The sequence below is a fragment of the Carcharhinus amblyrhynchos genome, chromosome 18 (assembly GCF_965287045.1).
Source record: "Carcharhinus amblyrhynchos chromosome 18, sCarAmb.v2.hapA, whole genome shotgun sequence".
Taxonomy (NCBI): domain Eukaryota; kingdom Metazoa; phylum Chordata; class Chondrichthyes; order Carcharhiniformes; family Carcharhinidae; genus Carcharhinus; species Carcharhinus amblyrhynchos.
In genome coordinates this window covers 12,377,437-12,400,464 of record NC_137341.1, presented here as the reverse complement: position 1 = coordinate 12,400,464, position 23,028 = coordinate 12,377,437, and the positions used below count along the sequence as shown (strand labels likewise).

Sequence of the window (23,028 nt, the reverse complement as noted above, 5' to 3'; positions counted from 1 at the left end):
GTTTCGCTACAGCGATTGCAATCAACCAACCGCTAGATGAGGCGAACACTATCAATGTTTTCACCACCCTGGCTGTTTTTGCAAAATAAACTCTTTATTCGGATGTCCAAGGATTTAACAAGGTACTTTGTGAAATCACTGTGGAATACTCAGTGATTACATTCTGAACACTGGGAAACAACTGCACTATAAGTGTGATTTACTGGCCCATCTCGTCACCCCTTGGTCCAGATGAGCTTCACTTTGGCGGTGAAGCAGCAACCTCGTTTAGTCTCACCTGAGCTGGTTGAGAACGGAGCATGGAGGTGATCTTGTCCGAGATGCCAGGGAACCTTTCCTCAATGGGGAACACTTCCTCTTCAGTAACCGAGTCAAGCTACGAAGCATTGGTCACGATACTGCTAGGGACCATTCTGACCATCATGTGCCTGGTTGGGATTGTCGGTAATGTCTACGTCCTGGTGGTGATGACACTGTCAATGAGGTTTGCCGGTTCCATGTATGTGTACATTGTCAACCTGGCCTTGGCTGATCTTCTGTACCTTGCCACCATCCCTTTTGTTGTGTGCACTTACTTCGCCAAGGACTGGTACTTTGGAGAAGTGGGCTGCCGGATCCTTTTCAGCTTAGACTTCCTGACCATGCAAGCCAGCATCTTCATCCTGACCATCATGAGCACTGAGAGATATCTGGCAGTGGTCAAACCTTTGGATACACTGAGAAGAAACAGAGCCTACAGAAGGATCATTGCTGGTGCAGTCTGGTTCATTTCCTTTGCCCTTGCCTTGCCAACCATGATAATGATCGATCTGCGAGAATTTAACAAGAATGGGGCAATAAAGCGCATGTGCCAATCGACGTGGCCACAACAGGCATACAAGGTCTATCTGACTATACTTTTCCACACCTGTATATTGGCTCCAGGGATAGTAATTGGATTCTTATACACAAAACTAGCCCATACTTACTGGACATCCCAAACCACAACTTTCAACAAGAAAGAAGTGAAGAGGTCCCCCAAGCAGAAAATCCTCTATATGATTCTGACCATTATCCTTGCCTACTGTGTCTGCTATTTGCCCTTTTGGGTTTGGCAGCTGTACAGTCTCTATTACAGAGACATTGCTGATTTCTCACCCAAAACCACCGCCTATGTGAACTTCTTTGTGACTTGCTTGGCATACGGCAATAGTTGCGTCAACCCCTTCTTCTATACCTTACTAACTAAAAATTACCAAGAGTACGTGAGGAATCAGCAAAGGAATTCCCTGGAGTTCTCACAGAGGAAACACTACAGGAATTCATCCCAAAGATCAGTGTCTTCTGGGACTCAACAATGCACAGAAATTGTCTCACACAACTAGAAGACTAGGGAGGAGGCTGGTACAGTTTAACATGTAAGTTATATATATCAGAGGGAGAGGTGTGTGGATGTGTGTAGTTTGTTTTTAATTATTTTTCGCTTTCCCATTTCAAGTTGGTTCTTTCCACTAACAGATCATTTCGACATACCAAGGGTGATCTTATCTCACTACTCATTATATCGTGTGTACGCATCGGTGACATTATCACGCTCCACGTCATATAAAGTAATTGAAATGATGTGTTTTGTCTAGCTGGGCTTTCCTAAGCCGTCTGTTTAAATAGGAGAGCCTGGGAATGTAACCTTACGATTAAGTGCAGACTCCTTTGTTAAAGAGTGAAAATCTACGAGTTGCCCAAATCTGGTTTGACTTAAACAAGCAACTGTATGAGCATCTTTCATCGATATGAAATATGTGTGTACCAGAAACATCGCTCCATTTTCCCTTCCGGAAAGACACGAGATACATTTAAAACAACCTTGCATTGTGCCCCCTCAATAGCTTCTCACAGAGAGAAAATCAGAGGTTACAATGACTGGGCAGGCACAATGTGATACTGAACAGAAGATGGAAAAAGATGATTAAAATTGACCTCAGACTGTCAGTTGAATATTAACAGTTTGAGAGTGATGGTACAGGACCCAGTACTTGCAGGCTCCATTCTTACCAGCACTTTCATTCCCTATTCCCAAGCTGTGTTGGGTGTACCTCTATCGAAATCACCAACCTGGTTTCAAACTTGCTAGATTACGTCAAATTTTTAAAGAATCCCACCACCATTGATTAAGAATGCAGAGGTTCACTAGTCTCCTGGCCAGCGTTCATCCTTCAACTTGCACCAGTAAAAACTATCTGCTCATTATCATATTGCTGTTTATGTGACTTAGGTGTGTCCATAATGGTTGCCCCATTTCCTACAGAGCAATGGTGACTCTACTTCAGAAGTGCTTTGTCACATATGATACATATGGGCGGCATGGTGACACAGTGGTTAGCACTGCTGCCTCACAGAGCCAGGGACCCAGGTTCGATCCCTGGCTCGGGTCACCATCTGTGCGGAGTCTGCACATTATCCCCATGTCTGTGTGGGTTTCCTCCAGATGCTACGGTTTCCTCACACAGTCTGAAAGACATGCTGGTTAGGTGCATTGGCCATACTAAATTCTCTGTGTACCAAAACAGGTGCCGGAGTATGGCACCTGGGGGATTTTCACAGTAACTTCATTGCAGTATTAATGTAAGTCTACTTGTGGTACTAATAAATAAACTTGTAAACAGAAAGATAGGTAGGTCTTCTTTAAAACATTTGTTTTCTTGGCCAATGGAAGTATATGATTTAAGAATACCCTGTTGTAAGGCAGGGAAGTGCAAGGGGAATATTGTGCATGATGTGCTTTGAGGCAAATTGTGACTCTACCCTAGTTTAACACAAGTGACAGTAAAATCCATTCAGAATTCTGACCATTCAGGCGGACCAAAATAAATGTTAATCTGAGAAAGAAAAAGTGATCCCAAATTATTTAACAATTATTTAGAGCATAGATTGGGTCACAAGCTTTTGTCATTAATTTAAAAGGCACACATAGCTTGGCATGGCTCCTGCCGTGATCAATACTGTAGGAAACTACAAAAGGGTCTTGAATGAAGCCCAGTCCCTTACACAAACCATCCTCCCATTCATTGACTCTGTCTACACTTCCCACTGCCTCGGAAATGCAGTCAGCAGAATCGAAGACCCCACGCACTCTGGACATACTCTCTTCCACCTTCTTCTGTTGGGTCAAAAATACCAAAGTTTGAGATCAAATACCAACTGAGTCAAGAACAGTTTCTTCCCTGCTGCCATCAGACTTTTGAATGGACCTACCTTGTATTAAGTTGATCTTTTTCCTCATCCTAGCTATGTATCCTGCACCGTTTCCTTTCCTTCTCCCTACATACTCTATGAACAGTATGCATTGTCGGTATAGCTCACAAGAAACAATATGTGGACTTCTCCAGACCACACTTCCCAAAACCGGAAAATCCAGCCCGAGGTCAATGAACCTTTGCCCCCACCCACCCACTACGGTGGGATAGGAGAATTCCCCAGTACTTTTCACTGCATCCCAATACATGTGCCAATAATAAATCAAATCAAATCAGGCAACCTACACCTATTAAAAGTCAGTAAGGCTGCTGTACCTGTGGCTTTATTCACATTCAGTTAATACTGGCAGAAGAACCAGTGAGAAGCTTAGATTTTTTTAACTCAACAATTTGCGATGATCTGAATGGGGAAGATAAAATACAACATGGACTTTTAGTTGGGAATTACAATGTTTTGGGGAAAGGATGGAGACGTGGGTCTAATTGGATAACTCTTCTCAAGATCTAGAACAAGGCCGGATTGTTGATATTATACTCTGAGATTCTAAAGGAATATTTCACTTTTCATTCTAAAAAATGATTCCATTATTCTGTTTAAATATCTGAATGTGTCCATGTTGTAGAAGTAATAATATTTAATATTAGTTTTTGAAATAACAATTCTGACCCATCTGTGTGCCCCTCCATAGTTTCTCACACGTAAAGGAAATCAGAGTTTATCATGACTGTGCAATCGCAGCATGAGGCTGAACAGAACATTTTAAAAAATGATTAGGCGGGGAGGTGGTTCTGGATAAGATGCTCTTTCAGGAAGTCAGTGCAGACTTGATGAGCTGAATGGCCTCATTCTGCACTGTAGGGGTCCTATGGTGGTTGCCCATCTGACTTTTCTGTGGATAGGTCGATTAAAATCTTCCATGATTATCTCTATGCTTTTCTGACAAACTCCTATTATTTTTTTCCCTGGTGGATCTCTATGTATTGTGTCATAAGATTACATGGTGACATCATCAGAGACATTTGGGAGATTTTCCTTCTTTTCCATCCTGGACTGTAAGTAAGCAACACTGATCTAATAAAGCTCTACTAACCATTTAAGTATCAGAGAATCCCTACAGTGCAGAAGGAGGCCATCTGGCCCATCGAGTCTGTATTGACTCTCTGAAACAGCATCCCATCCAGGCCCACTCCTCCATCCTATCCTTGTAACCAAACACATTCACCATGGTTAAAATCCACCTAACCTGCACATCTTTGGAGCGTGGGAGGAAACCACAGCATCCGGAGGAAACCCACGCAGACATGGGGAGAACATGCAGACTCCACGCAGACAGTGACCCATGCCAGGAATCAAACCCTGGCACTGAGAGGCAGTAGTGCTGACCACTGTGCCACAATTCTGCCTACAGCGTGGCACCCTTTTCATTCTTTTATCTTTGCTGCATTAGTGAGCTGACCACTTCAATACACAACAACAAAAGATAAAACTGGCAATGAGGATGGGATCAGAATTCAAATCATATCAAACAAGGGAACTTGAGTTCATGGGACAAAATGGAAGCTAGAGTGATCATCCTTCCAGGCTTGTGGAGTCATATACTGGATCAAATCCAAAGACATCCAGGAGTCGTAGATATGAAAGAACTCACAAGGAGCTATTTCTGATGGCCAGCACCAGACCCTCAATGAATAAAGAGTAGGGCAGTGTCAGTCTGGTGCTAGGATATGAAATACTCCCCTTCTTCAACTGATGGCAAACAACCTTGGCAAAGAGCATTGACTTTGCAGGACTAACTGAGGGATATTTCGTTCTTATCCTGGTGGACGCACATTCCAAATGGCCCAACATCATGGTGATGAAATCGAGGACAACTGAACAGACAAACAACTGGATGAAGCACTTGTATAGTTTGGCAAAGCAGAGCAATTAATTAGCGATAACCAGAGTCAGTCGATGTCTAGGCAAATCATGGAATACCTTGGAAACCATTGCAAGCAACAATTCAGAACTACACCTTATCATCCTTCCACCAATGGATTGGCAAAGAGGTTGATGCAGTCATTGAAGAATGCCATTAAAGTATCAAAGGACGGAAGGATAACCAAAAGAGTTAACAACCTTCTTATATTCTACAGAGAAACAACCCACGCGACAACCCAAAACACATGGCAATATTAGTGTCACAAGTAAGCTTACATTAACACTGCAATGAAGTTAATGTGAAAATCCCCTCATTGCCACACTCTGGCACCTGTTTGGGTACACTGAGGGAGAATTTAGCATGGCCAATGCATCTAACCAGCACTTTTAGATTGTGGAAAGAAACCGGAGCACTCGGAGGATATCCACATAGACACAAGGAGAACGTGCAGACTCTGCACAGACACCTGATTTTCAAATTTCACCTAATTTCAAAGATTAGTAAATTCCTAATTTTATCTAAGGCTTAATCCATTTATTGGCAGTTTCCAGCGTTAAGTATCCTGCAAAATACAATGTCAGCCTGTGTTGAACTACCTATCTTCTTGAGTGTGTCCAATTTATTACTGAGTCATTTATGCTTTGCATGTTCTATGAAGTAATGGATTGCAACACATTATCGTGTCTCAGATTGCCCACTGGAGGAAATAAAGAGGTTTCACAGAGACAAAGAAAAGTTTGTTCTTAATATTTTTCTAGTCGGTGATCATTAGAATTTAATTACTTTGGTATCGGGTTTAGTGCTATCAAACTGAATTGGCAAACAGAATGGGACAGATGTAACACTGTATGAAACATATTCAGCAGTTCTAATGGAGAACATTTGTCTCAAGACATGAGAATGAAGTTAATCAGCTTCAAGAAAAGAAAGGACTTTCTCTCCTCTGTTGCAGCAGAGAAAAGGATTAGCGTAGAATTTTCCCGAGGAAGATACATCTTCCTTATTCATTCACAGGATATGGACATCACCAGCACAGCCAGCATTTACTGTCCATTCCTACTTTTCCTTGAGGAGGTTGCAATGAGCAATCGCCTTGACAACAGAATGTCTTGCTCAACCCTCTGAGAGTGTGGTTCAGAGTCATGCATTTTTCTGAGAGTCTAGAATCACATATAGGCCAGGCTGGGGAAGGATGGCAGACATCCCTAAGTAACATGCAGCATCAACTCACTCCACAGTATGTGTGGTTAAGAATGGGTAAGGGTTTTCGGAATCAATATGGATTGAGTACTCAGTGGTTGCTTTGATGAAGGCGGCGATGGGTGTGCAAAGTAGTCACCCAGGATTGTAGAGTGGAAATACCAAATGATTAAATATGCTAGTTCTTTATTTGATTCAGTTTGAAGGTGGTGGGAGGGAATCCTAGAATCCTTACAGTACGGAAGGAAGCTATTCAGCCCATCAAGCCTGCACCAACAACAATCCCACCCAGACCCCATCCCTGTAACCCTACATATTTACCCCGCTAATCTCCCTGACACGAAGGGAAAATTTAGCATGGCCAATCCAACTAACCTGCACATCTTCGGACTGAGGGGGGAATCTGGAACACCCAGAGGAAACCCACGCAGACATGGGGAGAACGTGCACACTCCACGCCGACCCAAGGCCAGAATTGAACCCGTGTTCCTGGTGCTGAGAGGCAGCAGTGCTAACCACTATGCCACCCCAATTTTTGTCAGAACACATTTATTCCACAATGACCTTTCCATTGGTAACCACTGCCACCTGGTACCCTCATGTGTGACCCAAGCTGTTCTCCCTCCAAGTGCATCACATTGCGCATGAGCCAGCTTTGATTTAACATTCACCCAAACGCTTTTCAGAAGTCACTAGGCACCAATTATTTGCCAGCTGAGATAATAGTGAACTCAGCACAGATAAATGGGAGTCAACCTGGGCCTCTCTGGTAGGTATAGCTTCACCAGGAGATGGTACGGTTCACTTTGCCATCAGGGATCCATTCTTTACGAGAAAATAAATTACCGAATAATATCAGGCATGTTTTCTTTAATGACCAGTGCACTTATTTGGGTTTGGGAGATAGTCGAAAATGGCAGAGATGGGCAACAGCTAAATCAATTATCCCTTTTGATGTCATCAGCCAAAGACAAAATCACCCCATCGTTTTTATGCTGCGCAAGTTGGGAGTGGTTCGATTTGACACTGAATAACTTGCAGTGATATTTAAACACAGGTTGCTGGTAGCAAACAATTGAATGTCACTGCTCATTATTAGACATTCCAGCAGCACTTGTACATGCGTGCCATCCTCTGGGTGCCAGATATCAGTCCAACAAACACAATAAGAATACACAACTGAAAGTTTGACAGGTGTACCAACACAGTTCTTGCAAACGTCACCATTATTGGCTATTACCAAGTCTTGAATGAATCAAGAAATATTTTGGTTCAGTCCTGCCAGCACTTGTCCCTCTGACTATAAACTACCATACCTCCTGCTTGCACAGTGTGAAATTATGGTGAATTTCTGCCTCATCCTCTGTTGTAACAATTGCCCATTTCCCCAACTGTCCTCCACCAGCAGAAACCATCAGATTGTCATTTATATTAATGATCTGGATGAGAATTTAGGAGGCAGTAAGTTGGCAGATAGGTGGTATAGTGGACAGTGAAGAGGTTATCTAGGATTGCAACAGGATCTTGATCAATTGGGCCAGTGGGCTGATGAGTGGCAGATGGAGTTTAATTTAGATAAATGCGAGGTGATGCATTTTGGTCGATCAAACCAGGGCAGGACTTACTCAGTTAATGGTAGGGCACTGGGGAGAGTTATAAGAACATAAGAAATAGGAGCAGGAGTAGGCCATCTAGCCCCTCGAGCCTGCCCTGCCATTCAATAAGATCATGGCTGATCTGTCGTGGCTCAGTTCCACATTCCCGCCCTCTCCCCATAACCTTTAATCCCCTCTCTTATCAAAAACCCATCAACCCGCGTCTTAAAAATATTTAGCGAGGTAGCCTCCACCCACCACTTCAACGGGCAGAGAATTCCAGAGATTCACCACTCTTTGAGTGAAGAAGTTCCTCCTCAACTCCGTTCTAACAAAGAGATCTAGGAGTCCATGTTCATAGCTCCTTGAAAGTGGAGTCACAGGGTGATGAAGGCGGCATTCAGCATGCTTGTTCCATTGGTCAGAATATTGAATACAGGAGATGGGACATCTTGTTGAAGTTGTACAAGACACTGGTAAGGCCACATGTGGAATACTGTGTGCAATTCTGGTCACCCTATTACAGAAAGAATATTATTCAACTAGAAACAGAGTGCAGAAAAGATTTACTAGGATGCTACCTGATGGTTTGAGTTATCAGGAGAGGTTGGATACGCTGGGACTTTTTTCCCCTGGAGCATAGGAAACATGGGGATGATCTTTCAGAGGTCGAGAAAATAATGAGGGCCATAGGTTAAGCAGATAGCCAATATCTTTTCCCAAAGGTAGGGGAGTCTAAAACTAGAGGGCATAGGTTTAAGATGAGAGGGAAGAGATACAAAAGGGCCCAGAGGAGCAATTTTTTCCATACAGAGGGTGGTGAGCATCTGGAACAAGCTGCCAGAGGCAATAGTAGAGGCAGGTACAATTTTATCCTCTAAAAAGCATTTAGACAGTGACATGGGTAAGATGGGTATAGAGGGAAATGGGCAAACACGGGCAATTGGAACAAGCTTAGTGGTTAAATAAAGGGGGCAGCATGGACAATTTGGGCTGAAGGTCTGTTTCTATGCTGTAAACCTCTATGATTCTAAGGCATTCCTTCGCCCTTATGCTTTTCTGAGTCTTCATTGCCTCCACTTTTGACAAACTGCAGTTGGACCTCTTTCACGCTGTGTGACCATTGTCCCTACCCCTGTCCACACCTCCATCCCATCCATAGGTTACAAGATTTCCATCATGATTTCAAACCTTTAAGTGACCTTCCCCAGTTTATCTAGGTGACGCTGTGCATCGGACTGTCCAGCAGCTCCCCTCCATCATCCATCCTCCGTACTATTGCCCATTTCCCATGGGAAGTTCATGACAGTCTTTGCTTAACTGCGGTCTTTCATTTGAGCTTCCTCACAATAATCACATTGCTGTGCTAGGTGCCTTGCCTTCTTTCTCCGAATGTCTCTAAAAATTTATCTTTGTAAATCCACTAATCGTTGCCACAACTCTTGACATCCTCCTTTCCCATTATGCATTGCTCAGATGTTCTTTCACACATTGGCTGTTGATAATTATTGCAGAAATTCTTGTGGAAATCTATGACATATAGAAACATTCTATCTCCATGTGGAAAATAGCATGTGGTTTCTTGCATGCAGGAGGGGTGCTACTAATTGGATCTCAGTTACAGGAATGCTCAGTTCCTCCTTAGATATTTATGTCCCACAGAGCCTTCCAGGGCATCTTCATCCGAAAAGTAATGGGAAAAGAAGAGGTTGCAATGCAGTGGAATTCTTGTCTCTTTCCAAGAAGTCCCTTGTGATATAGAACTGGAAGTGTCCATGACATTTGTTTTGGCTGGGGTTGGAAGAGGGTTGAGCGGGGAAGAAGGGGGAGGGAGGGGCGGTGGGTGATGTTAAGCAGCCCTTATGTTTCTCATCAGCAGCAAGATTCCCATAATTTGAAAATGCGAGTTGCCTGAAGCACTTTTGCTGGTTAACATTACAATATCTTAGCTGCCTGCAACTCACAAAATGCAAGCCAGAAATTTTGATGGTAGTCAACTACAAAGGGTTGAGGGATGAACCCGTTGAAGTCATAATCACATTCCTTCTGTGGGAATGCTATAATCTATCAACAGCAAGGTCAGTGCCAATGTGAAAACAAAACAAAACTACCTCAAAAATATGCTTGCGCATTCGCCAATCTTGTGAGGCATTGTTGATGATAACTCAGCAAATACTGTGGAGAATATGACACTTTTGTCTCAGAGTTTCCATTTTTCTGTCCCAATCTTCGTCTCTTTATGCATCTCTATTTCTTCCCACCACACTTTCCTACATCTCTATGCCAGTTTCCTCTTTCTTCTGGGTGGGAGGTGGCGTAGCCTGGTACAGCTGGCAAAAGAACCCACAACTGAGTGAAGATTCTGGGAAAATCATGGCCCTGGACTCGCTGTCTATTAAGGAGGTCTTGTGACGTAGTGGGCAGCACCCCTAACTCTGGACTGGAAGCTTCAGGATCAAGTCCAATGCCGGGACTTGTTTGTCAAGGAAGGAGCAATCATAATGGGCTGATAATCAGCTAAGGAATCCTTCCACCACTTCCCCTCTATTCCTCGAAGGGAAAGAAAATGTCTGTGAATGTAGGCTATAAAATAACAGTTCCCTTCTCATTCTATCACATGGATTATTTACATTTCCTTCACCAATAACAGCTTGCATTTATATAGCATTTTAAAGTGGTAAATCATCCCAAAATTTGGCACAAGTCACACCAGATATTAGGTCAGGTGACCAAACTTTTTGTTGCAGAGCGAGGTTTAAAGCACCACCTTAGAGGAGAGGGATAGAAAGGTTGATAATTCAGCCCTTCACTTCCTTTCGCTTTACCACTCTGCCCTCTCCTTCTCACCACACTTCTCTCATTCCCACACTTCTCTCTTATCCCTTGTGCCACAGATTCAATCAGTTTATCAGGCCCCACTTGAATCGATGTGGAGTACTCTTGCCACAACACTCCAGACCTCAGCAATTGCCCTTCAAACTCCACAGCAGAGTTTCACAGCAAAGTTTACCTGCCAGGCAAAGGTCATCACACACACACTTTGTTGATACTCAATTGAACATCCTAACTTGAAGTCGCCATTCAATACTCCTCCCGACTCCTCACAACATCACTCCCCCAACATCTGCCGACTGACAAGAACCCACAAATCCATTAAGACCATCAGCGCTGCACCTTGCTTGCCCACTCCATGATGGCCCCTTCAACCTGCCTACTAACTACCTTCCATATCGACAGCCCAAATGGAGCACCCTTCCTGAGCAAGATCTTCCAACAAACAATTATTTGGACCATAGAATGGAAAACATGGGAAACTACTAACAAATTCTTTGTGACAATCCCAATCTGTCCAAGCTTTGAACGGCCATGGTGACAGTGGTCTTGCGAGACAGGTTCAGGATAGACCATGGTAAGGCAGCCACTGGATCCTCAGTACAAACCCTTATGCACATAGCAAGACACACAAAATGCTCCAAATTACCAAAGAGTGTCCCCTCTACAGACTTCAGACTAATCTCCTTAAACTGAGTGAATGAGGAGGCTGTCATTTAGCTCTGGGGATGTGCTAAAAAAAAAATCATTCCCTGCCCTTGCCCTATTGTCACTTTTCTTACCGTTAACCCACCATTCAACTCTCAGAAGTAGTTGATGAAAGGCTGAGCTTCCCGTTCTACTTTTTTCTCTCAAGACTGTTTGCTTATAATATTCAAGTTCCTTTTTGTTTAGAAGTGTTAGCAATTAGAGTCATGTTCCCATCCCAAAACTGTCTGGAGCTTCTTCTGGTTGGGATGAATTTCAGCTCCATGCCCCACAAGCAGTCCCCTTTGCAAATCCCATGCTTGGCCTGAGGGGTTCTTTGGGTTGGTATATTTGTTTATATCTATGTTTAGTCACTAAACTGGTGGTGTTAGAGAATTACCAACTCGAGGAATTTAATAAATATGAGTCAGAGGAATTGTAATTTTTGACATCTGGAATTAATGGAAGGAATTCCAAGGGTTTAGCAGCATTTTGATAGGGGGACCATGGCCAGAATACTCTCGGGAGAAGTTCTGTGGTTTTGTGAACAATGCAATGGGAAGTCCTGAGAACTCTGGGAGAAAGATGGCATCTGACACTATTGAGGAAGAATTGTTTCTGGTCAACAACAAAGGTGAAAAAAAATGAGTGATTCATGTGTGATTCAGAAGCTGCCTAACATCTGTGTATGCCTATTGTGACGTTACTATGCTGTTTTGATATATTTTATGTTTAAGGTGGAGTGCTTTAAGAGGCAATGTTTTGTTACAGGAGTCAATTTGTCTGGGAAAACATGTAGCTCAAATGCTGAGAACAGATTAACAGATCTTAGCGAGGGATGTGTTACTTTGGAGAGCTAATGGACCTTTTGTTATTTAAGTTCTCCTGGATTTTAGACTAAATATGCAGACTCATTCGAGTTTTCCATGAGGTGCTTGACAGGAGCAGAGTCATATGAGGAGCTAAGCTTGCAGGAAAGTGCAGTTTCATTCTCATTTTAAAATACAAGCAGTTGCAGCCTGGGCCTGCTAGAAGAAAAGTGTCTCTCCCTATCTCTGTCTCTCTCTACAGGCTTTCTGAACGCTCTGGGACTGTTAACTAAAGTCACAAGCAAATAAGCCTGTGCTTTGCTAATTATTTATCAAGAGGTGTTTAAGTCCCTAAGGGAAATTCTGCCTGATCGGAACTCGTAATGATAATTTAGCAGTTAAGAATTGTATAGTCATGCTTAAGAATTGCTCAGTTATTAAGGGTTAAGCATAATCATTTGTTATAGTTAAACTGTGTTATTAAATGGGGTTTGTTTTCATTCAAGAACACTATTTTGTCAGTAGAGTCGTGCCTGGAGTTAATCATCTTTTTCCCACATTAATGCCAAAATAGAAAACTTTTGAGGGTCTAGTCTGGCTTCATATAGTGCCTTGGGGTTTCTGTTCTGGCAGCCTAACACTACGTTTCTGGGTGGGCTCTGTACTCTGAAGAAATAAGACTTTAATTTGAAATGTATTTTGTATGTCATGAGGATTCCAATACATTTAACCCCAGTTTGTGAAGATATTATCTAAGGACATCGCACAACCTGGAAACATTGGGATATTTCTAATATCGAGAGACACTGGTAATATGCTCCTGAGGCTTTTAAAAAGCCTTGCCTTTAACATAGCACCTGTCAACCTCCCAAAACAGTTTGCAATCATTCCATTAGTTTTCTAGTGCCGTCATTGTAATGTGGAAAAGCAGCAGTGAACTGTCACTTAGCTAAGTCGGATAACTTCCTTTCTCTTCAATGAAATAGTCATGGGATCTTTCACATTCAACTGAGAGTAGAGGTGGGAGTTCACTAAACCTTCATGTTAAAAAATGGCAGCTCTAACAGTGCAGTATTGCACTGAAGGACCTGCCTCGATTTCTGTTCTTGAACGAGCCTTGAATACACAACTTACTGGTTCAGAGACAAGAGTGCTAGCAATGGAACCAGATCTCAGGAACTGATGGGGGCAGTTTGGATTTTAGAAGACTGCTGAGATCTCAGAACTATCAGAGGGGAAAGACTAAATAATGGGATTGCTGGGATCCATCTGCAGTTCCTTATTTAGCGAATGCAAAGTCCCTAAGCCAAGCATTCTCTTCCGGTCCTGTTGTGTTTGAGTGTGGATCGTCCTCCGCTGAGTCTGTGGATTGGACACTCTTTCTACAATGTGGTGCACTGTTTGCTCTCTCCCACAGGCACATAAGGAGCTGGCACTTATGTCCCATCTATGGATGTTGGCCAAGCAGGGGTCGTAGCCGGTCCTGCTTGGGGAAGTGAATGATCCAATCAATTCCAAAGGAAACTTCATGAGAACAGTCCACATTGGGAATTCCAGTCAAAATCCCAGAGCCAAAGGGAACATGCAAAACCGTCCCAAGATTGCATTGTGGTAGTGCCCGTTCTCCGAATTTAGCTGCATTGGGAGCAGTCTTTAATAAACATATAAGGAAATGGGATCGAGCAGAATAAAAGCACACGTTTCTGATAATTCCTTTAAAGCAGCCCTGTCAGAAGCCGACCTTCATTGCTTCTGTACCCATCCGCCTCCACTCTTGATCCATCCAAAGCCAATTTTGTACCCTGAAGGATCTCGGCTGCCCACTACTTTCCCATTGTTAGTCCAAAACTGATGGACAATAGATCGCTGTCTTGGGACACACAATTTCCCAGTATCTCTTTTGAGTATTTCTCAGCAATATAGCAAAAGAAAATTTACTCTTTAAAGTACTGTTAGTAAGTTTCTCCTCAGGGTCATTATTAAAGCCTTAAAAACAGTTCAAACAATATTTTTATAAAATTTGCAATGGCAATAACAATCAATTGATTCTCGATGAATAATTTATTTCCCTTTCTTAGATATCAAAAAAACATAATAATAATATTTGTTCCTAACCGTATGACGAGCTTCTGACAGAAATACGTAATTGCTAGTATATTTCTATATAAATGTAATCATTTGCCTAAAATAAAAGCTTCAAGAACTCAGTCCCCAGTATCTTTAAACATTCCAATTGTATTTGGATTTGATTTGATTTATTATTGTCACATATATTAGCATACAGTGACAAGTTTTTTTTTCTTGTGCGCTTCACAAACAAAGCTTACTGTTCATAGAGAAGGAAAGGACAGAGTGCAGAATGTAGTGTTAAGTCATAACTAGGGTGTAGAAAAAGATCAACTTAATATAAGGCAGGTCCATTCATTACTGAACAGAATTGAAGCATCCTTAGAAATTAGGTACACTCCACATCCTCAGATTAAACCATTCAAATTGCATTCACCATATCATTGATCTGATTTTGTTGCCCAGAACTAAGACCACATCTTTGCCAGAGGTTCAGGCCACCATATATTACAAGAAACTTTCATAAAATCATTAAAAGACATGAAAGATATTTTAATCGTAAATGTAACCATGTAACTGCTTTGTCTGAACTCTTCAGTTACTGAGAAAAGTGGTGGGTGAGTTTAAAGCAGAACAAATTCAGACACAGGAATTTTCAGTGGAGTCAAAAGAATGTACATGATGCCATATATTAAATTTATATAAAGTTTTGCCAAACACTGCGCCTGTATTATCGATATGTGTGTTTGACAGAGTGAAGAGAGTTAACCTATCATATTATTGCCATTATTATCGCATAGTGGTTACATATGTTGCCTCACAGCACCAGTGGTCCAGGTTCAATTCCAGCCTTGGATGGCTGTCAATGTAGAGTTTGCACATTTTCCCCATGTCTGTGTGGGTTTCCTCCAGGTGCTCCTGTTTCCACCCACACTGAATTGAATATTTATTGTCACATATATATTGGGATATAGTGAAAAATATGGTTTCTTGTGAACTGTTGCAGACAAAGCATGCCGTTCAGAGAGTACATAGGGGAGAAGGAAAGGATGGGTGCAGAATATAGTGTGCAAGATGTCGCCACGCTCCAGTGCCACTTAACAATATTTCACTGTACAAGGATGTGCAGGTTACGTGGATTGGCCATGGTAAATTGCCCCTTAGTGTCCAAGTATGTATGCCCCAAGCGTCCAAGGTTAGGTGCATTAGCCATGGTAAATGCTGTAGGGATTCTGTAGAAATAAATTACATCTTTTTTCTTTCATTGCAGGAATATCCTATGAACCATACTTCTTCTCAAGAATATTGCCCCTTAGTGTCCAAGTATGTATGCCCCAAGTGTTCAAGGTTAGGTGCATTAGCCATGGTAAATGCATGGAGTAATGAGGACAGGTGGGCCTGGGTGAGATGCTCTTTCATAGACATGGTGCAGACACAATGAGCCATATGGTCTCCTTCTGTGCTGTAGGGATTCCATAGAAATAAATTACATCTCTTTTCTTTCATTGCAGGAATATCCTATGAACCATACTTCTTCCCAAGAATATTGCCCATTTTCAACCAACAGTTTCCAGCTAAGTCTACTGGTGGTGCTTCGCCCTCAGCCTGTGTCAGCTCATGCTGTCACATTGAAACAGCAGCAGGAGCAAGAGTGGAGTCGAAATCTCTTGGATCCACAGATTGCACACTAAACGCAGAGTTACACTATTACAGAACCGGAAGACATTCACACCAAATGTAGTTGGACTGAATCAAACCGTGTGTTCTTTTCTATCACAATACATTTGAGCTTCAAAAAAAAACTCACTCCATTAGAAGCAAATGGTTGAGTAAACTTACAGAAAAAATCATGGTTAACAATTTAATTGCAGGGTATTAATATTGAAAGTGTTATTCCCATTTCAGCTAAACCCATTTCTTCCACTTTATGCATTTTTATAGCTTAGCCAACAAAGTCTACATAGCTATTTGATTTCACAAACGCAGTATTAACAGCGCTATTCCAGCGAATACATTGGAGACTGGCCAGACTTGCAGCAAGCAATCTATTTATTCAGCATACAGCTACCAGAGTCTATAACAGAGTCTTATAAACCACAGCAGGCTATTTACTCACAAAGCACTGTCTACTTAAGCAGAGGGTCTGCGAACTACAGCAATCAAGACTGAAACTACAGCAAGGTCATTTCTCCAGTAAACTGCAGTGAATAGAGATTAGTTACATCAAACAAATCATGTGGGTAAAATTAACTTGTCACTTACATTAATGAAATCTCCTGGCTTGATTGACATGGGAATTGCCGATCATTTCCACTTGGGTCTGGCTATACGCAACCTGATGCAAAAACCGACAGGACTTCTTTCAGGGAATAGAAATAAATGTTAACTTATATTCTGAATGGAGAGTTCAATCACGCAAGACAAAGTGGGATCGTTTTCGTCGAGACCATATCTAAACACAACTTGCTGTCGACTGTACATTCAGACTAATAATGTGGATATGCCGGCGTTGGACTGGGGTAAACACAGTAAAAAGTCTGACCAGGTTTAAGTCCAACCGATTTATTTGATAGTACACTCACTAGCTTTCGGGGTGAGTCCCTTCCTAGCTAGTGAGTTTACTATCAAATAAATCGGTTGGACTTAAACCTGGTGTTGTCAGACTTTTTACTGCATTCAGACTAACGCAAAGAATTCTGCCTCCAGACATCTTTTGTCCCTGCAGCAGCGAACCTATGGAGAAGACCTAGAAGCTCCCGTCAATAGATAGCTTTGGTATATTTGCCAGAAAATTAGTGTGTTCTGGTCTACAATCTCCTTCAGCAGCTGGTAATCAGTGAATCTGAGGAGGCAAGTAGGTTTTGTACGTGCTGAGCAACAAGTGACAGTTCTTCATCCTTGTAAAGTTGGTTGCGTCATGGGTGGCACAGTGGTTAGCATTGCCTCACACACCAGGTTCAATTCCCAGCATGGGTCACTGTCTGTGTGGAGCCTGCATGTTCTTCCCATTGCTGCATCGGTTTCCTCCGGGTGCTATGGCTTCCTCCAACACTCTAAAGATATGTAGGTTAGGTGGATTGGCTGTGCAAAATTGCCCCTTAATGTCCAAAAATGCATAGGTTAGGCAGAGTGGTCATACTAAATTGCCCCTTAGTATCCAAAGATGCGTAGGTTAGGTGCATTGACCATGCTAAATTGTCCCTAAGAGTCTCAAAACGTTTAGGTTCGGGGCATTTGTGAGGTTATGGGGGCAGGGCCTAAGTAAAATGCTCTTTCGGAGTGTTGGTGCAGTCTTGACGGGCTGAATGGCCTCCTTCTGTTCTGTAAGAATCCTATAATTCTATGTATAAAACTATGATCCAAGTATTGTGAGATGAACTTCTGATACCTGGTTGGAATTGTTTTCTTGTAACGCCCTTCTTTCTGTGAATGTGTTTGATCTAGTGCCCAGTTGCAATGTTCTAATTAATCCTTGTTAAAGTTAGTATCTGTATTGTACAGGATTAAACCTGCAGCACACCACACACTACTTGAAAGGAAAAGAAAAACACAGGGTTATGGGGAAAGAGCAGGGAAGTGGGATAAATTGGATAACTCTTTCAAAGGACGGAATTTTAACAGCACGTCCGCCCAAAGTTCGTGTGATCCCGCGCAAAGCCAACGGAGAGTGCTGTTCTCCGAGCCTCGCCCACCCCCCGGAATCAGAATGGCATGCTGGTAAAATTCCAGCCAAAGAGAGTGAAGTATCTGTTCAGGTTGGCAGTTCTGTTCGTTTTCCAGAAATCTCATTGGTAGTTTGCGTATGGACACCACAAGGGTATGACTGGACTTGAGAGAAATCCTACTGAGTCTTATCCATGAATAATGGCAGCTTGGGAAGAAACCAATCCACAGGGCACACATCATGGAGTTGAGGTTCAAGTCCATCATGATGCAATGGAATGCCCAAATAGGTTCAATGGGGCCAAAAGGCCAACTCCTATTGTTATGGATCCCAACCAAAGAATCAATGGCTCTGAGAAATTAGGGAGGAGAGAAAAATTAATCAATAAAACATTTTACAGATAAGGAATTGGATCATTTACTGACAAATTACAATTCCCTGGCAGAGAATGGATAGATCTGGACTGTGTGTGATAGTGTGAACAGAGTGATAGCAAATCACAGCTCATTCTGCATCTGCAATGATTTTTATTTCTGTCGACTTCAATGTGAATAAGGATGGACTGTCAGTCAATTTACACACACAGTCAAGACCTACATCCATGTGGGGGAGAGAGAGAAAGCCCACATTCTCAAATTAAATTGTCCTCAAAAGAGTTTCCACAAGTCTTCATTCAGAGCTGAGAGTCAGCCTGGGTATGTCCTGAAAGGATCCTGGGATTTCCCCGCAACATCTTTGAGGGAGGTTTAAAGTAACACATTGCACCAGCACAATTGCAAATGGCAATACGATCAAAATAATGCCCGATTAAATGGGGTCTGTTGACAAAAGGTGTAGGTATTAAATGCTGTCAGTCTGCACAAAAGCATAAAATGTTGCTATTTTCATGCAATTCTGTGAAAAATGTGAAGCAGTGAAATAAATATTAACAAACAGGGTGGCACAATGGTTAGCACTGCTGCCTCACAGCACCAGAGAACTGGGTTCAATTTTGGCCTTGGGTGACTGTGTGGAGTTTGCACTTTTTCCCCATGCCTGCATGGGATTACTCCGGGTGCTCTTGTTTCCTCCCACAGTCCAAAGATGTGTGGGTTAGATTGATTGTCTGTGCTAAATTGCTCCTTAGTGTCAGGGGAACTAGCAGAGTACATACATGGGGTTATGGGGATAGGGCATGGGTGGGATTGTTGCCAGTGCATGCTCAATGGCTTGAATGGGGGAAGTAGGGATTCAATGATTTCACGAAATGCATAGGGTGGCACAGTGGCAAGCACTGCTGCCTTACAGCACCAGGGACCTTTGTTCAATTCCTGGCTTGGGTGACTGTCTATGGAATTTGCACATTCTCCCTGTGTCTGCATGGGTTTCCTCCATGTGCTCCAGTTTCCTCCCACTTTCTAAAGATGCGCGGGTTACGTGGATTGTTCATGCTAAATTGTCCATTGAGGGGGAGGGAGTTAGCAGGGTAAATACATGGGGTTACAGGGAATCGGCCCAGGTGGGATTGTTGTCGTTACAAACAATGAGCCAAATGGCCTCCTTCTGCACTGTCGGGATTCTGATTCTATATGATGTTGATGTTTTGATGATTCTTTTTGGACATCAGATGGGTTGTATAAACTTCAGTGGACTGAGTTCCTGGCTTTAACATTCTTGAGAAGGATTGTTCACTCATGCAGTGGCTTTAAGAAACATATTTTGCATTTTTTTTTAAACATGTGGAAGAATATTTATAGCCATATGTACCAAGATAATTTAATTGCTTATGTGAATTCTTGACAGTAATAAAATTAGTTTAAAACGGAGGTCCATTCTGTGGTATTGATGAATGTTTGCAGTAGAATGTGAGATCAGATAAATAAGTGATAAACACGGAAACATTGAGTAACGTGTTTTTGATCAAGGATTACACAGGTCATTTGTACGGCTAGTTTTTCTCTGCTTCAGTGCACCTCAAATGAAGTGTTAAGGAGCAGCTTATTAAGTACCAGTACTATTACCACTGATCATCTAACTAAGCAAGGGTACCAATTAGTTTAGAGGATAATTCTGCTCTAATCTATAATACAATATAATTCTAATCTAATCTAATGCTAAGAGGGGATCTTATTGAAACATATAAGATGATTAGAGGTTTAGATAGGGTGGATAGTGATAGCCTTTTTCCTCGGATGGAGAAAGCTAGCACGAGGGGGCATGGCTTTAAATTAAGGGGGGGTAGTTATAGGACGGATGTCAGGGGTAAGTTCTTTACCCAGAGGGTGGTGAGGGATTGGAATGCCCTGCCTGCTGCGGTTGTAAATGCGCCTAGTTTGGGGGCGTTTAAGAGATCTGTGGATAGGTTTATGGACGAAAAGGGATTGGTTTAGATTAGTGGGTCAGTGTTTTTGTTTAAAAAGACTGGTCGGCGCAACATCTGTTGTTCTGTTCTGCGCTGTAATGTTCTATGTTCTATAATCACATTCAAATCAAGGTTTTAATGTCAGTGGCAATCTTTAATCACCGAGAAGAATAAGGACAGTAGGGACATGGGACCAACACCATCTCCAAGTTCTTGCCAACCTTTCTTGAACGTACATCCCTTTCCCCTTCATTGTCATTGGGTTAAAATCCCAGAGCAAACTCCCAAGCAGCATTCTGAGCATACATTTACCACACAGAGACCGCCAATCTGAGGTGGCGATTTTTACCACGACTTCTCAAGGGCAATTAGGAATGAGCAATTTGGCAACCTCGACTCGAAGTCAGTGACTCCTGTACCCCTTGAAGGGATAATAGAAAAGAGGGGTTAGGACAAGAAGAGGCACAGTAGAGTAAGCTCCTTCATTGAGTGCCGGTCACCCATTTATTTCCCCATTGCACTCAGCTGCCAGCCAGCATTCTGTAGCCATCTGCTGGCTGGTTGCTGCATTGCACTGGTTTCAGGCAGTAGCCTCACTTGTCCTGTGTCCCTTGCCCGTTTACTGACTTATTAGTTCTCAGGACTGTGCAACCACGTCCCTTCCTCCTACAAATTTTAACATTGCAAACTTTTATGTCAAAGCTAGTTCTGGATTTCACTTGGATTACACTTTCCTTTGATGATAGCAGCATTCTGCACTTCAAGTCCAACATCAGTGAGCCAGGGTAAACGTTTCCGAAGCAGACCTGGGGAAATGGCGGCTGCATTTGAGATAGAAACCATTTCTGGCAGGGTCACTGGCCCCTTTTGATAGTGAGAAACCTTGAGGTGACGGCTCGGGGTGCCTTCTTGTCACCTCTCCCTCTGCCAACCATACTAAAGTCAAAATATCAGAGGCCCAAGGAGTTCAGATAGTGGGTTCCACAGTAATAACGCCACAAAAACCTGTCACAAGTCTGAAGGATACGTAGAGGGTGCAAATCCAGGATATCAGGATTCAAATCCAGGATATCAAAATGGCAGAAGTGGGCCACACACTCCTGGTTCCTTAGTGGTAATTGATCACCATTAGAAAGATGGTAAAATGGAATATATTGGCAAACAAAACCTGGGGGTGGGGTAGAGCAGGAGTGCGATTCTCCAAGCAGCGCAACGGGTCTGAAGACATCTGGAGGCCATTTTGCAGGCTTCCTGCTGGGCATCATGGTCTCTGTGCATCTCCAGTACTGGTTTTTTTTTGCATAATCAGCTCCAAGCCAGAAATCAGACACAATCATGCCAGAGTTACCTGATAATGAGGAGACCCCTGCTCCCTCCAATAGTTAAAGCACATCACTCAACCCTGTTATTTGGACGTCTGATTTCAACACAAGGAATGCAGTGGCTACACCCAGTGAGAGTCATCTCTCTGGCACTGGTGGCACTCACGCATCCTCATCTGCACCCCAGATTGTGGTGGAGCCTGCATCGAGTCTAACCGTGCATCAGCCCCCTTATATGAGCCTGGTCACAGGGAGTCTGTGAGCTGCCTTCAGCCAGATGGGAGTCAGACATTCGCTGTTGCTCTTTGGGGAAACCAGTGCCCTGTCCTCACTGCAAGTCACCCTCCTCCTGCACTGTTTGAACTCAGGGAATCTCACCCTCGCCATAGTGGGACCAATTGCAGGGTTGGGATGGCGTTATCACCGGTGAGGAAAGGCCATCACCCCTGGTAGAATTTCCATGCCCAGCCTCGTCCCAGTCAGTGGAGTAATTCCTGATCAAAGCGAACCAGGCACTCGTTCCCAATCTGGCCCTCATCGTTGCCTGATGTTTCTCCTCTGCCTCCTGCAGGGGTTCCAACTTGGTGCCTTCCTGCTCAGAAGATACGAGTTGCTCATCCATATCCTACTCTGCCAGTTCCTCACCCCATTACAGTGCCAGGTTGTAGAGGGCACAGTGCACAACAGCAATGTATGACACACTCTGGAGCAAAATTGGAGGACTCCATCAGACGAGTCCAGGCATCATAACCATATCTTAAGCTTAACTGTACCTGCTCAGCCAAAGTGCAAACAGCAACATAAGTTTCATTATAGCAGTCTTTACAGCACACTGCAGGCGTCAATGGCCATGTCCTGCAGGGTATCCTTTGTCCCTGAGGAGCCAACCTCAAAGCTGATGAGCTCCCTCAGAGCAGCCAAGGACATAGCTGTCGTATACACTCCCCAGGAATATGGCACTCAGTTGCAGGATGCACTTGGCAAGCCGCACACCATCTCGACATTCAAGCAATGAAAGCCCATGTGGCCTATGAAGGGAACACCTTGAACCCATAGGGAACAGAGAGCCACATGTGGGCAATCCGCATCTCACTGCACTAGTATACCAGTGAGGTAACGAACTCCACAGGCCACTCATGTCCAACATGTGTTGGTGCAGTGGCACCCTCCCACTCCCAAAACCCAAGACGTTCATACACAGAGCCTTATACCAATGTTACGGCTACTTACATTGAATTACAGGCCACCCACCCAGTCCAGCTTTCCTTTCCCAGGAGCAGGGTCCTTGGAGAAGGCAAAGCCCTTTCAGTTGTGGATTGCAGCCTCAGGACTGGGTGAGATCTGTAAGTGGCTTGG

At 43.1% G+C, this 23,028-nt stretch overlaps 1 protein-coding gene across 1 annotated transcript; it reads left to right on the top strand.

Moving 5' to 3' along the window:
- Nucleotides 1–299: 299 nt before the first annotated feature.
- Nucleotides 300–15,930, top strand: uts2r5 (urotensin-2 receptor 5). Its single transcript, XM_080206082.1, has 2 exons — nt 300–1,397; nt 15,857–15,930. The coding sequence occupies exon 1, from the start codon at nt 300–302 to the stop codon at nt 1,362–1,364; it is 1,065 nt and encodes a 354-aa protein (XP_080062208.1). The 3' UTR covers nt 1,365–1,397; nt 15,857–15,930.
- The last annotated feature ends 7,098 nt before the right edge of the window (nt 15,931–23,028 follow it).